Consider the following 15,824-nt stretch of genomic DNA (forward strand, 5'->3'; position numbering starts at 1 on the left):
GTTTTCATCGTGGGAGTATCTTTGCAAAATCATTCAATTCGGATAAATCAATGCATTTATCCGAAGCAACTCCTTTCAAAGCTTTCCTCACACTTCAATAGTAGATACGTTTTTTTAGTGTTTTATTCAACAAAATAATAATGAAAGCTTTAAGGCCACTAAAAGCTCCACTACCAGTCAAAGGTTTGAACATACTTTTTCAGTCATTATCATTTTTTTTTTTCCTACATTGTAGATTATTACTGAAGACTTCTTCACATGTTCGATACCCTCGGTTGTGACGTTTGCTGAAAAGCCCTGTTCAAATACATATAACCACTCTAAGTAAAGACAAATGACAGCCTATAGAAATGTGTCACATCCCAACATCCAAAGAGGAAATGCATAAATCAGGCCTTTAAATTTGAATTGCTTTAAAGAAGCCACTATAGAAGAGGATGAATCACTTTGGCCAAGAAGCACAAGGAACATTAGACCAGTGAAAATCTGGGGCTGTATTCACAAAGATTCTTAGCGCTAAGAATCCCTTAGTGGTCAAATTCTAAGAAAATTCTCAGAATTATGATGTTTTCTTAGAATTTGCCCTTATATTTAAGACTAAATCCTAGTGATTCACAAACATCTTAACCCTTAAAAGAGGTCTTAAAGTGAAAGACTTTTAAGAGGCTTAAGAGTTTCTTAAACAGAGAGGACATGACAGTGAACTATTAAAACGCTGCAGATTAGATGGAGCGGGCATTATCTTTGTTGTTGACCTCACCTTAGACTGCAAGACATACCATTGCTTTTCTCACTCCTCACTTGTGGGCAAAACCAGGAGGGAAAGAAAGTGTTGATCTGCTGTGCTCTCTCCTCTCTTGTCTTTCTCTTCGATCGTACCTTAGTAACTGGGCTGAATTTTGTTCGTAGAACGTTTCTCTCTCGTCAGGTAACTGCTCAGAGTGAGCATTGCTCCTCAACCACAAACTTGAGGTTTTTGTGTCCACCCAGCATGTCTTTGCAGAAGCAGATTTCTACATTGTGTGGTTCCCACTGTGAAACGTGGGGAAGGAGGTGTGATGGTATCAGGGGTCCTTTGCTGGTGATTTATTCAACATTCAATGCACACCATCCAATCTGATTTCTTTTAGTGGGACAATCATTTGTTTTTCAATGGGACATTGACCCCAAACACACCTCCAGGCCATGAAAGGTCTGTTAGACAAAGGAGGGGGGAGTGCTGTGTTCGATTACCTGATCACACCACCCAAACCTAATTAAGATGTTTGGGATGAGTAGGACTGCAGATTGAAGCCAAAGCAGCCAACAAGTGCTCAACAAACACTAATTTGAATATCTGGATTGTTAAACACTTTTTTGTTGACTACATATTTTCATATGTGTTCCTTTAGTTTTAATGTCTTCAGTATTTTAATCTACAAGGCATCATTAAATGAGAAGGTGCGTCCAAACTTTACACCGGTGGTGTAATGTTGCCGAAAGCTTAATTTCTCACAAGCAACCTAAAAATAATGAGATGCCAATATGAGCTTTAATCAACACAATATCATAACACTATATCCCCATGCAGCAGAGCTAGCATTCAAGTTATTTAGCAAATTAATTTCAAACATTGACCTTCAGAATACAACGACAAGCTTTTCAAGCTTGGACAACCAGTTCTCCAGCATCTTCATGCTAACCCAACAAAACGGAAAACGCAACATTTTTTAAATAAATATTTTAGAGGTAGGCTTAATGACAAAATTTGTTTTGGAAAATATTGATTTGGTGTCACAAGATAAAAATAAATACTGATCAAACCTAAAACAGTACCTTTGGTTTGAATTATGCATGTCATTTTTTTGTTTGTTTTGTTCAACCGTCAGCACAAACTTCTGGTTTTTTTTTGTTTTTCTTTTGAATCTTAAGCATTTGCTGGTTGAAGCCTCACAGCTTTAAACATATTGTGCAATCACACCCTCAAAAAGGCCAGAAATACCCTGTTATAACACTGCACATCATGTTCAGAAGATGATACATTATGACGCTTCTGACAGTTTCCTGAAACATGCTCCTTCATCCCATGGTCACTGCTGTGATCTCCTGCACATCGCTTCTATCTGCCACCTTAGGCTTGACGTTAGCACTAACCATGTATATGCTGTTGTCGTTGACGCCGTTAGAGACGTTGCACAGATTGGAGCTCAGGCAAAGCCATGACAGCTGCTTCACCTCTCGTTTGAAACTCTGACTGAAGAAGTAGTAGATCAGGGGGTTGTAGACGGTGGAGCTCTTTGCAAACATGCAGGGCAGCAGGCTGACCACGGGTGGGATGGTGCTGCTGTCATGGAAAACAGACCACAGGCTTACCAATCCGTAAGGTGTCCAGAAGCAGATGAAGCCAACGCTGATCAAAACGGCAATCTGAAATAGAACAGAAGGACAGATTTAGGCACACAGACAGCTTTTGTCATGCCATCCTAATTTCTGTATAATTTACTTACAGTTTTTAATCATAACTCATTCAAATCTCTAGCAGACCATGGTCTCCTGGAGGACACTTGATAAAAAAAATCTTGCAATAAACTACCATATTTTTTTTTCACAACTTTCTTGTTTTTTGGCACTTAAAATAGCAATTGCTACAGTTTTGGGGGGAAAGAAGCTTGACAAGATCAAAAGCCCATAAAATGTAATCCTGATTTTTTCATGTGCAAATACAAATAACAACCCTAATTTCTCCATGTGATAAGTTTGGACGGGGCAGTGGTGATGTAACACAGAGTGTTGTTAGCCCCCTTGTGGTTTTGGAATTGATTTGTGAGTTTTCAAAGACATAGCATCAAACACTGATCAAATCCATCTGGACAAAAGTATGTGGATAACCAACCACCACAGGTGTTTGAACAAAGTTTTCATCTCATTGCTCATCATATTCTCTTTTTTGTGACTGCTGTAACAAAACAAGTCATTATTGGTGCATTACAATTAAAAAAAAATGGTTTGGTCCTGCAAGAAGCAAACAACTCACACTAGATAACACACACAAACACACACATGACCAGTTCAATCTGAGTGCCACAGCCCATCCGGACGAACTGAGGTGTCTTTATCCAGCCTCTATACAGACCTGTAATAACAGAAATGGTGACTTACTACTAACAGCCTCCGATGCAGCTTGACAATGTTGGGGATCCTGTGGCTGTTCATTGAGTTTTTGTAGGTGATATAGAGCTTAATGGCGATTCCAAAGTAGCAGCAGATGATGATGACGGTCGGTATCACCAGGTTGAAGGAGAACATAGAGATGACGAAAGAGACGCCCTCGTGTTTCAGCTGCCCCCAGGCCAGAGAGCAGGACAGGCCGAAGGGCTCCGGCCCATACCGACCCCAGCCCAGTATGGGGAACAGAGCCCAGATCAGAGCGTACAGCCAGGTCCAAATGCACAGCATCTTCACCTTCTTCCAAGTGATTTTCTCTTCTGCACAGACCAAAAGGTTCTGTTTTTAGAATGGTGTACATCATAGATAATAGCATAGCTACGTATTGACAGATAGACTACAGAGCACAACATTAGCTTTTAACCCCCATGTCTGTGTATATTTTTTATTATTAATTCAGAATAACTGCAAGTCACAGTTTAACAGAAACTGTAAAAAAAGGCATCATTATCATCATGAAATGATGTGGTGCTTAAACGCACCGTGTGTGTGTGTGTACACTTGCATTGGAAAATACAAGCAAATGTCTCAATTAAAATGTTGGAAAAGAAACCAGCTGCACTTAAATGAGACATCCTGAACTCTTCAGCAGATCTGTAAAGCAATGACTGACACAAGTCATTGCTTTCAAAAATCATCATCATCTCCCATGAATATACCACTGTATTAATCTGAGGACACATAATTTATTTTACTTGAAAACCGACATGTTTGTTTTACAAATATCTGAATGCCCACATGACCATCAATAACAGTAAAGTACCTTTGTTTCTACCCTTAAACCACATATAAGATGTAAATGGGCATGTGATACCCAGACCATCAGCCTCAGGAGTTGCTTCTTGGTAATTGTAGAGTGTTCTCTACACTTACTGTGTTAAGATAAGGTTATTAGTCCCCCACAGGAGAACTCCAGTGTTACAGCAGGTAAGATAGAACCTTTATAGATATATAGATATATATATATGTGTGTGTGTGTGTGTATCTCATTTGTGTAAAAACTGATTAATTAGTCTGGAGGAGTTGGTGACTGTTTCCCATTTCCAGCTCCCATAGTAGCTAAACCAAATTATAATAATTTGTTATTGATGATTTACAGCATAATCACCTTCAAAATCTGAAGTTTGCTTATAATGATAAAAAATATTATTAAAAATCAATCACACACTCCTGTCGCCACAAAAGACACAGATTTAAATATTCATGTTGGAAGCAGCAGTAGATGTGTACTTACTCATTTTTGAAGTGCAGTTTTGTGAGGTGGAATTTAAGTTTTAGCACAAAAGAGTTAAAATCAACACTCAGCAGTGCTGAGAGTCATTGTGTGAAAAATGATGGCTTTGTTCAAGAGGTTTTACATTTCTGCTTCTGTGAATACTCTCAGGATAAAGCCTAAAATACCAGGCAGCTTTTTTTTATTTTTTTATTTCTCTGAATTACCTACTTGGGGACTGCAGATCGAGGGACACGATGAAGCGCACGATGGCCATGACGGTCAGGTTCACGATGCTGGCGACACCGAAGAAAAATCCCACCAGTGCGTAATAAGTACAGGCGACTTCCCCTCCGAGCCAGTGGTGGCTCCAGGCAGAGGCCACGGCCAGGGGGTACATGGTGACAGCTGCTCCCAGGTCTGTCAACGCCAGATTTACACTGAGCAGTTCCGGTGGCTTCATCTTCGAGGACCTTTTGAAAGCCATGACGAGGACCAGGAGGTTTCCCACAATAGAGAGGACAGCTGAGACGGACAGAAAGTGGAACCGAGAGGTGGAAGAAAAGGAGCGTTTTTAATGTGAATCGAAACAGCTGCTGGTAACTGCAACAAATCATCTGCATTAAAACAATCTGGATTGCAGAAGTAATGCTTCCTGTTCATCATGTGAACTATCTACAGCCCATGGTTCAATCAGCACAGTTCACCTCGAAATGATCAGGATGTGCCTGAGGAGAACTTTGGTCAATCATGCAGGAAATTTCTGCTGAAAAGTGTAAAACAAACATGGAATGGAATCTGAGGTTGTTGCCATGGAGCAGAGCGACTACTGAGCCATACCTCCTTCAATCCTGACAGTCTGCAGAGGAGCAAAGCTAAGCCCTCAGTAACACACTGCCACTGACAACCACAACGGACTAAAGTCCAGTCCATTCACCTTTCTGCTTTACCTTCATTTTTAAGTAACCTAAACTAACTGGGTTAGGTTTGATAAGATCAGAGGTTGAAACCTAATCCTAATCCTTTCCCAGCATATATTACAAAACAGACTTCTCCCATCTGCAGCAAGCTTATCTGTTGTTTCTAGGCAACAACCTGACCCATAATTTACACAACCGCGGGAGGCTGCCCACCAGTTGTTTTATTACAATTATTGATAATATGTTGTTTAATGCTGTTGTTATCTGGATGAAGTCAAACTATAAACACTGAACATACTCAGGACCTGTTACTATTCCCCCTAAAGGAGCCAGGCAGTGGTGAAGCCTAAGTGATACTAGATTTTAATCAGACTTATGTTTCACGCCTGCTTGGTTTTCTCTAAAGTAGTGATGTAGATTAATGGTTCAAGTAAAAGGCGTGGACCTCCTGGGAGCTGGCTTCCCCTAGATCAGTCCTAACCTCAACCATCCAGCTATTCAAGCCTATCCTAGCTGTCAATGGGCAGAGAGAGAGAGAGAGAGAGCTAACATAGAGACAGACAACCATTTACACTCACACCTAAGATCAATTTAGAGTCTGCAGTTAACCTAACATGCACATCTTTGGTATGTGTGAGGAAGCCAGAGCTCCTTGGAGAAAATCAACACAGGCAGGGGGAGAATGCACAAACTTCACACATAAGACCCCCGTAGGATTCCCACCAGGAACCCAAGACTTCTGTGGGTTTGTTCCATCCACATCATGACTAGTGTGTTGAATTACATGACTATTTGGGACGAGAGGTGTGTTCACAGAACCTGTGCGAAACCTTTCACCAGGTCTTCTGTCTGAACACACTTTAGAGGTGCTTGTTGGAGTCAGCGTGGCAGGTTAAATAATAGAAAGCTCTTTGAAAAACCAGAAAAAGGTCCATTAGTGTGCACTTAAAGCTGCAAATCATTTCTCTAACAGAAAGAAGACATTGGTTAAGTAACGATAAAATGGAACATTCTGTTTTTATTGATGACCATTAAAAACACTTGCACCTACTACTACTGTAGCAGCAAAGATAAGTGCTTGATGTTACCGTTAGCTCCCCTGAACGTTTGTAACAACATATCCTTAATATGTCTTAGAATGTGAATGTACAACACCTCCACAGGTCAAAACTTAGCTGTTCACCTTCACCTCGAAGAGAAAGGACACTCCTTTGAGGACAATGTTCACATCTTAGCAAGAGAGGACAGATGGTTTGAAAGAGGAGTCAAGGAAGCATCTATGTTAAGCTGGAAAAACCTTCCCTTAACAGATGTGGTGGTCTCAGACATCATCTTTCTACCACATACAATGCAGCTTCCATCCATTCCCAGGAAGTTTCACTTCAAGTCACATGTTCCCAGCAAGAACTATGGGCTGTCACCCAGTCCCCCTCCAGACACAGTCAGTCAGACCAGCACAGGTAAGTATGGAGACATTTAGAGCTATTTGCTGTTTCTCACAGACCCACCCACTGAGGTCCTCCAGCACATATAAACCATGTTTCCCCACCAAACAGAACTGATAAGCTGTTTGGAGGAGAAAAGAAAACTCTACAAGTCCAAATGCACCCTTCAACCTTCTGAATGAAAATCACCTGGATGACTGAGAGTCTTCATCAACATGTTGGCAGCGATTAATCCCATATAGTATGCAGGAAGACACTCCAGTGTCTGATTCAAAGAAAGAAGATGGTACAGAATAAGTTGAATAGTCCTGTTAAATCTTTAAAATTCTATAGAGGTTTTCACCTTAGCCCACCTGGCCATTAGTGGTGTATGGAGCATGGCTCTGGGGACTGCTCACATAGACTCAGTACAGGATATGTGCTGTGTTTACCTCCTGTTATTTTGATAGTTTTCATGATCTTTGTTTCTTTGTCTCCATGTGTTCCTTGTACCTAGTCCTCCCTCGACCTCCATATTATCACCTCTAACTGGCAGAAGGATCATTTCCCCCTCTTCCTTTGGGTCAAATAACAATGTTAAGCTTTGCTACATGTGCAGAGCCATGTCAGCTAAAGCACTCACAACTCAACCTACCTTGTACGTGATTACATCTAATTTGCAGATAAACAGCTTTAATATGTTTTTCTGTCCTCTCTTACACTGAGACAGACTCCAGCGCGCCTCAGACTCCTTCTCAAAATTGATCAGCAGTGAGACAGTTCAAGCCCAAAGCACAGTGAAACAATCAGATTCCAGTTCACTGAATGTTTTCCAACCACAAAAAGGAATCAATGAGAACACCTCACCGTTTAAGCCTACAAAGTAATGGCACCTTATACGGCTGTGCAGCCACCGTCACAAAAGCCCAAAGCTTGTAATGGCTTTGAGAAATACTTTAAAGCATCATTTTACCTGCTTCCTTTCAATCCAATAAAAAAAATTCCCATAAATATCTACATAAAGAGGAAATCGTCTTTATAGATGGGAGCAAACACTGACGACACAAACACGTCTGACTACAAACGTTCGAAGTGTGTGTGCAATGTGCGAGTCATGGAAGGAGTAATTGGCTGATAAAAAAAACAGTCCTCACTGCTCCGTTTAGAGGTGAGGATTCTTCCTTCATCCTAATCCAGAGAGGGATCAGTAATGGTCTAGTATTGATGGAAAGGGGATTATGTGAGAGAAGGGAAGAGTGGAGGAAGTGTTGCTCCCATTTGGACTGGTGTTTGTCAGAGGTAAATAAAGCAAGCGGCTGTAGTTGAAAGCACTATCTTAGTATGCTGCACGTGTCTGTATGTCACTATCATAGTGATCATCATCATCATCATCATCAACAACGTACACTCACAACAACTGATCCTTAAGCTGAGTGAACATTGTGTGAGAATATAAACATTTTAGAAGCACAGAGATGGAGACGTGCTCTTCAGGGAAACCTGTTTGATCTCCAACATTTTCTCTTTCCTAACAGGCCACGGAAAAGAACTGCAGCAGTGCATCCATGTGCGTCTTCTTAGCATTCCTGTTCATGTGACCCTGTGACAAAGGATGTGCGATGTTCCAGTGAAAAACCCTATAGATCACAATGGAAGCTTGTGATCATTCAGTATTTTCTACTTTATAGCACAAGATGTACCCACTGACTCCAGTCTGATTCAAACATTGGGAAGATGAGATTTGTGTGACCTGATTACAATCGCAAGAACCTCAAGTAAGTTGGGGGGTGTAACTCTCTGAGAATCTGCAGCTGATACAATATACAGCAGCTATGAGTACTGCCCTGAATGAGAAAGAGGTCATATTCCTCCTGTTTTTAGCTTCTCTTCATGGGCTCCAACACTTATGAATTCTTCTCCTTTCATACAAGGCCCTTAGTGGCCAAGCTTTGTCATACGTGCAGGACATACTAATGCAGGATGCTCCACACTCAGAAAACATTTTTACTCACAGTTACAAGAACCTCTCCAGAGGAACCAGCTTTCAATTTGGGTTTGGGAGGCGGACACACCTCCACCTTCATCAGTCATTTTGTAGGTATGGCTAAAGCTAAAGCTAAAGTAGGCTTCACTAACATTTAGCCATCATCTGAGCTATGCTGAACTATCCTCTCCTCTCCTCTCCTCATCTCTCCTATAGATATTACTTTGCTGCATGGACCCAACCATCTGACATAATGTGTCCGCTTGTTTACGCACACTGTTTGCCCAAAAGCATCTATCTCTCACCGTTTTCTGTCATTCTATTTCTCTCCTGTCGTTCAGGTTAAGGCTGGATGAAACTGTGGAAGGATGGCTGCAGTCTGTCTAATTAGTACTCCTGGAGCTCAGTGGCTTTGTGAGATGGAAAAACTCACGTGAAGAAGATGTAAGCAGTGTCAATCATGTCGCATGTGTAGCTATGAGTGACAAACATTGGCTTTATTTTTGCACTGTGTGCGCTGTGTACAACATCAGTATTAGTCTTATGACTCCATCAGCATGGATTTAAGTATCCTGCTGCGAATGAGCGCTGACAGTATTATTCCTCAACCTTTTGTTTTTATATTTATGTGGTCTTTACACATCACATAAATATAAATTATATCATACATACAATAGGGATTCATATGAAATTGAGTGATACACACAAAGCCAATAGCTGTTTATCCTCAAAGGACACACTCCCCCCTACCCTCTCCCTCTCACCTCTCTGTATGCTTTACCAAAACTTCACAATTGTGTTAAGTTAGCCAGATGCCAGCCCCTCAGCATGAGGGGCTCAAGAGGGTGCATGGTTGAAGATGAATTAAAATTGTAGCTATGCTCTCAGAAGCACTTGTGTGAGGCAGATATCTCTTAGTTCCCCCCATGCGTCTTGTGCGTAAATTTGAATTTTAACTCTGCTGGAGCAGCAAACTGATATGCAAAAATAGATTTAAAGGAAAGAAAAAAAAGTCAGTTTTGAAGTGTCAACCCATGTCAGAAAAACCAGTCTAGCTTCATTTCCCCGCACAAACAGAGAGCACTGTCATATAATACACCCCCTTTACGCACGGCTTTCAACTTACTTAAAAGCAGCAGGTAACAGCCTGCGCCGATGTCCAGCGCTGGAGACAGGGTCGAGGCGTAGATATCCATTGTAGGAGGGATAAGAGAGGAAAGGCGGAAAAAAAAGGAAACTCAAAATGTGCCGTTGCTAAATGTGTTTCAGTGTGAGATCCATCCGTCCACAGGAAGAGAGCAGACGGTGAAGCTGTGTGACTACAGCGTGCGGTGTGTTGTCAGAAGGATCATGCGTAAAGGGCAGTGCTTCTCTCCGGCGCGTCCGGTGTTCTCCGTGTGGCTGAACATCCATCACAGCGCGTATCTGAAGTGGGCAACGATGAAAGTTTAGGGTCACATGCAGGTTAGGGTGAGGAGCATCCGGAGAAACAGACTGATCTTCAGTGTGAATTAAGAAAAAGCACCAGCAGAGTGGAATCAGCTGATCTGTTAACAGATGCATCCAGAAAACTGGAGAAAATCATTCATTCCAAATAAAATATAAATCATTCATTCACATCCTTTCTTTTTTTTATTCTTTTTTTTTATCGCATTTGCTTTCAGGTGTAGGTAAGGTTATTTATTTTATTATTTTTATTCTATTTTATTTTTGGAGATGGGTTAGAATGTTTTGCTTACAGCCAAAAAGAAGCTTTCCACAGTCTCTGCTTAGATCCAGACACTTCAGAGCTGTCATTGAACAATGAAATCTGCAATAATTATATCTAGAGGGAATTCATATCATCATATTTATGACATTAATTATTTTTTTTATCAATTTTTACAGGCACAATAAGTCTATATGAAAGAAGATAATAGGATTTTGACAAATGTCAAAAACCCCTAAAGGCTTTATCTGAGATTGTAATGCTGCTAAATGGTTCTCTTTGAGCTGTCTTTTTTAAAAAAAAAAAAAAAAAATCTTTTTCCGTCCCTACATCTTTGTCACCACCTGCAGTAGATAAGTGCTCAGAAATCCATTGTGGAGACTCGCTGACCTGTAATGTCCAAATTGTCTCCTACAAATGATGTCCATGATTAACAGTCAGCTGCAGAGCCGGGAGCTAGAGCTGCTTGTCAGTGTGAAAAGGGACTTGATGATGGTTGTCAAATATGTAAAGGCTTTTCTCCGGCAAGAAAATGAAACAATTAGAGGAAGCTGATAAGTGTTTTTTTCCCCCTGTGATTTGGAGATGACAGGTGTCGATCAGAATAACAAAAGATAAGAAAATGAAAGATAAGAAAAGAAGAAAAAGAAAAGAAAAACGTTGGTGTTACCGGGGGAAACGTGTTGAAAACCTTCAGCTACAGGTGTTGATTTACTTTTGGCAGATGTAGACTAAACTGAAATAGCAGTGTCGGCACATTTAGACAAGTTTTGCAGCATGTCAGCTTACAAATGTAGTCATAAAAGCCTACTTTGTGTGCAGCATTTGTTTTATATGAGCAACGGCATTAGGGCTAAGGAGGCAATCATAAGGAGCTTGAGCAGAAGCCTGCTGCATTAATGTTACTCTGTGGAGTTTTCACTGTCAACAAATGCAGGTTTGTTTACATTTGACAATTCTGACAGACCCCCACAGTGTGCTTATCCTCTAAGACGCATGTATAATAATACAGTATGCAACAATAAGACCCTGACAACCCCATCCTGATGTATTTTAATGTATGTTGTTTGCATGAACTTTGGATGAATGAATGAACTTTTAAGTGAGTATAATCCAGTTACTGTGGTACCCAACTAGATGGCGGAGAAGCTTATAGTAGAAGGGAGAATTTTGTCTTGTGTCTCCAGGCATTTTACGAAAAAAATCATAGCCTGAGTGTGAACACCTTTTGTCAGTGGACACACATTATACTAAGAGCAGGTTCTTCATGTCTTTTTCAGGTTCTTACATTCATGAAATAATTAGATTCTGTGTATAAGCGTGGCTGTTGGTGACCCCGTAGAAAATCACCGTTCCACTTCAAGTCTCTTCAGCCTTGTGCCTTTAGTGTGTGCTAGTTTATTTGAATACCAACTGATCAAATAAGAATCTGCGGGGCTGGAAGCAGCTGATTTCCTTCAGGAGACCAAGAAATGAAAGGAGGAAATCTACATATTCAGGAGGTAGACAGGATGTTGGATGAAGGCTAATGATGCTCCATCACTCCTGATTATGTGAACGGACCACTGCTTGTCATTCACTTTAATGCAGCAGCTAATAAGACACTTACTACTCCACAGTCAATGAGGAGGAAGGGCTGGTCGCTCCTAATGACACATTTTGTTGTATATGTCAACCAATACATGCACAGCCTTAGAGCTCTCGGCAGACCACAAACATGGTCATAATAACAACATTTATAAAGCCTTAACATGTAACACCGATGCTGCATTATTGTATTTAAACAGTGAAACAAGTTTTTTATGTAGGCATGTTCTCATTCTTCTGTTATTTTCTGTTATTTTTTCCTTTTCTTATAGAAGTCAGTGGTTTTCTTTCTTACACACTAATAATGTGACAAAATGGCTGACCACTGAGACTAAAGGTCACATACTGACATACAAAAGCCCTAATATAGGACCCCCCCCCCCCCCCCCCTCTGTTATGACCACAAAAGACGATTCTCCATGTAGACATTAATTAAGATCTTAGCCCTATTCGAAGAAAAGACAAAAACATGTGTGGTGTTGTTGGAGATACCTTTATATGTCTGCAACAACCTTTAATTTCGTCACAGTTTCACACCAACCAAATCCGTTACAGAGGTCAACAGGGACCAAGCAGCCAGCTGTGACAACGAACGTATCTATTAGAGAGCGGCCCTCATCTGGTTTCACTTTTTTATCCAACCTCCATCGCTAACTGCAGCACATCTCACTGAAGAACTTAGAAATCACATATCTGGTAGGACTGGTTGGGTATTGTGGGGTCTTGTGAGACTAAAATTGAATGCATAATTAGTTATGGTGTTGACAGCCTGACAGCGGTGCTGATGTGACTGTGCGAAGAGCTGCTAATGACCAAGTTGTAGAAGAATGTGTCAATGATTGCAATCCTTTGTTGTGTTGTGTGGGAGAGAGAGAAAAACAAACAATAGAAAACAATATTGATTGCTTACTTTTCACACACATTTGAAGTTTTATTTCTCAGTGAAATGAAAAAATAAAAAGACTGAAACAGAATTGCTTTTTGTTCTTTTAACAAAATCTCTTTTTGTCTATGGTCGGTTTTTGCTTCGGGCTCTCTGTGTTTGCACATTACTGTCAGTATTTTAGCACTGATAGACCTTACTCAGGAAAAAATGAGGATTATCATGGAGATATGGAGAATATTATACAGTACAACTAGAGTCATCATAAACACAGAAAAAAAAGACCACAGAGGCATGAGGGCAGCTGATGTAATATTGATGGTATGTTAATTCTTCTTCTTCTTCTTCCATTTATTAATGTGCAATCCCTCTTAAAAGTTATACTAATGCAGCAGATAAAAAACCTTTAATTCAAGTACTGAGGTGGAGATCACCCTGCTGCTGTAAGCGCTGGCCCTAAGAGAGGAGATTGGGCATCATTAAAAAAGGATCATTGTGGTTTCTGCTTTAGCAGAACCTGTGACGTTCGTGTTCCCGTCTACTGACTATGAATCGTGACGACTAAAATAGGTGGTCAGCTACAGACGCCTGCCTTGTATGGTCAGGTTAAGCTGAAACTTTAAACAAATTGTGTTAAAAAGTGTTAAAAAAACAGCCACCTTCACGATCCAGACTCATTATTCTTGCTTCATTGTACATCCATCATGTTAGTCATGTAAACAAATGTCTTGTAATATTTCTGTAATTTATTACAAACAGAACATTAAATAATGATACATTTGCTTGTAATATACATTCCCAACCAATACTGTGATAATATGTATCTACCAACCATCTGTGTAACATGTTGCTATGGTGATAAGCTAATATGTCTGCCTCGGATCCACGTAGAGAGAGATGACAGACACCTACAGGTGAGGGCTGAGATAAATGCCAGATCTCCAGTGTTTGATTAGGTCATTACAGCATTCTACCAGGCGGACAGAACAGGAATGTTACTTTTAATGTGTGTTCTCAAGGTGTAAAGTGCAAAGGTGGACTGGTCAGGCTGTGATGTTTTGTGTGTTTGTCATCTGTCACTTTTTATAACACAGAAAAGCTTTCATGGTGGACATGTTGATGCAGCTTGGTAACAGGTTGTCACCTCCTTCCTCAGCTGTTAGAGGTGAGATATCCATTTGTACAGATTCACAGTGCAGGGATCAGGTTGACAGAAATCCCCTTGTATTTATTGCATGTATTTATTTATTCTTTTATTCTCCTCTTAAAAAAGAGCTTTAAAGTGCAGCATCAAGTTAAGGGTTCTTTAAATACTAAATGTTGCATATGCTAGAGGCTGCCGTTTTCCCATGTAAAATCAATGGTGGAAATAAAGACCAAGTAGTGAAGCAATTCCTTTTCTGAAATAACTCCTACACATCAATTTGCTTGACTGACGAACATGGTCCTCACCCCATCCCAATCACAGTTCTGATAATAGAACATGGTCTTATTCTATGTTCAATTTGCCCAAGCACTGACAGGTATCATTATCATGAGTCTACTCTAAAGGCCCATTGATAGCAACATTTCTACACTGATGTAATTACTTTAACAAAGCAATTTAGGGCTCAGGCCCACTTCACTGGATGAGTCTACGAGCACAAAGCCACAGGCCCACACAGACCAGGTCATCAGCTGTCACTGAGGCTCAGGCCTTCAGCGGCCATCTGCCATCAGCAGGCAGCCACAGTACCAGGCCATGAACAGCAGGCAGCTACAAGACCAGACCCTCATACAGAACCAGTTTTTACATTGAATACTTAGGTTTATAAACATAACATCACAGACTGAGGGCAATGAAACTTTTCACTTTGGAATCTGTTCACAGAATGTTGAAATTCTGTGTGCAGTGTTTTGAATCAAAGTTTTAAAGCAAAGTAAAAAAAAAACACCTCAAACCTCTGTACCTCTTGTTTCAGGTGTCTTGTCTTCCCCTCCTCTTCCAGCTGTTTACCTGCCCGTCCTAATGTGTTTCACCTGTGTCTCATCATCTCTCCCTCCCTAGTGTTCTTAATGTGTGTGTTTCCCTTCACCCCTGGACAGTCGTCTTGTGTGTTCTACCGAATGTTCCAGCGAATTCAGAGTTCCGGGTTTCCTATAGTTTTTTTTTACTTCTTAGTGTATGACCCCGCCTGTTTTTTTGGATTATTACTCTAACTCTTTGCTATCGCCGCCGTTTATCCAATAGCCAGACCCCTGTCTTTGTACTGTTGCCTGGTTGGGCTGCCCTTTAGTGTATCAAACTCTTTCTTGTATTAAACTGATTTTTTGCTCACAAATTGTTTCCTGTGCTTCATCTGTGTCCACAATCACTAATCAAGTGAAAAAATAATGAAAAGCATTGATATATTGGTTAATGCAGGAAACGAGCATCCCAGTATCCTTGACGACGGTCCTTTATTGACTCCTTCACGCATGACCTTTTCAGTGTGGACTTCATTGCTCTCCAAACGACCTAACCTGACATTTCTGATAGCCCTGAAGGCTGAACGTCTCTCACTGCTGCATATCTGACATACAGCCATGCATATGTGGATTTTTTTTTTTTAATAATGTTATTTATTTTGAGCTGGAGGGCAGGAAGCTCTGGGTGCAAATGGCCCAATGGCTGCACTCATCCAAAGATACTGTTGAAATAAATAAACAACAACTGGGCTGTAAAATAAACAAGCAGAATAAAACCAAGAAAAATCCAATAATGTCCGGTCCATTTTGCATCAGAAAAACAAACAACAACAACAAAAAAAGCCCCAGTGAATATATCGTCTTTATTGTAAAACACACAGTAGTGGACAAAATACATATTTATTTTCACAGTGGCACACTCAGATACAGTTTCCAATAAATCTTCAACCCTAC

At 40.6% G+C, this 15,824-nt stretch overlaps 1 protein-coding gene across 1 annotated transcript; it reads right to left on the reverse strand.

Moving 5' to 3' along the window:
- Positions 1 to 2,058: 2,058 nt before the first annotated feature.
- opn8b (opsin 8, group member b) lies at positions 2,059 to 9,941 on the reverse strand. The gene is made up of 4 exons (XM_028397760.1): positions 9,872 to 9,941; positions 4,649 to 4,942; positions 3,139 to 3,464; positions 2,059 to 2,406 (listed from the first exon to the last, which is right to left on the reverse strand). Exons 1-4 carry the CDS (start codon positions 9,939 to 9,941, stop codon positions 2,059 to 2,061), a joined length of 1,038 nt encoding a protein of 345 aa, XP_028253561.1.
- Positions 9,942 to 15,824: the final 5,883 nt, after the last annotated feature.

This window comes from Parambassis ranga, chromosome 24 (assembly GCF_900634625.1).
Source record: "Parambassis ranga chromosome 24, fParRan2.1, whole genome shotgun sequence".
Lineage (NCBI taxonomy): Eukaryota > Metazoa > Chordata > Actinopteri > Ambassidae > Parambassis > Parambassis ranga.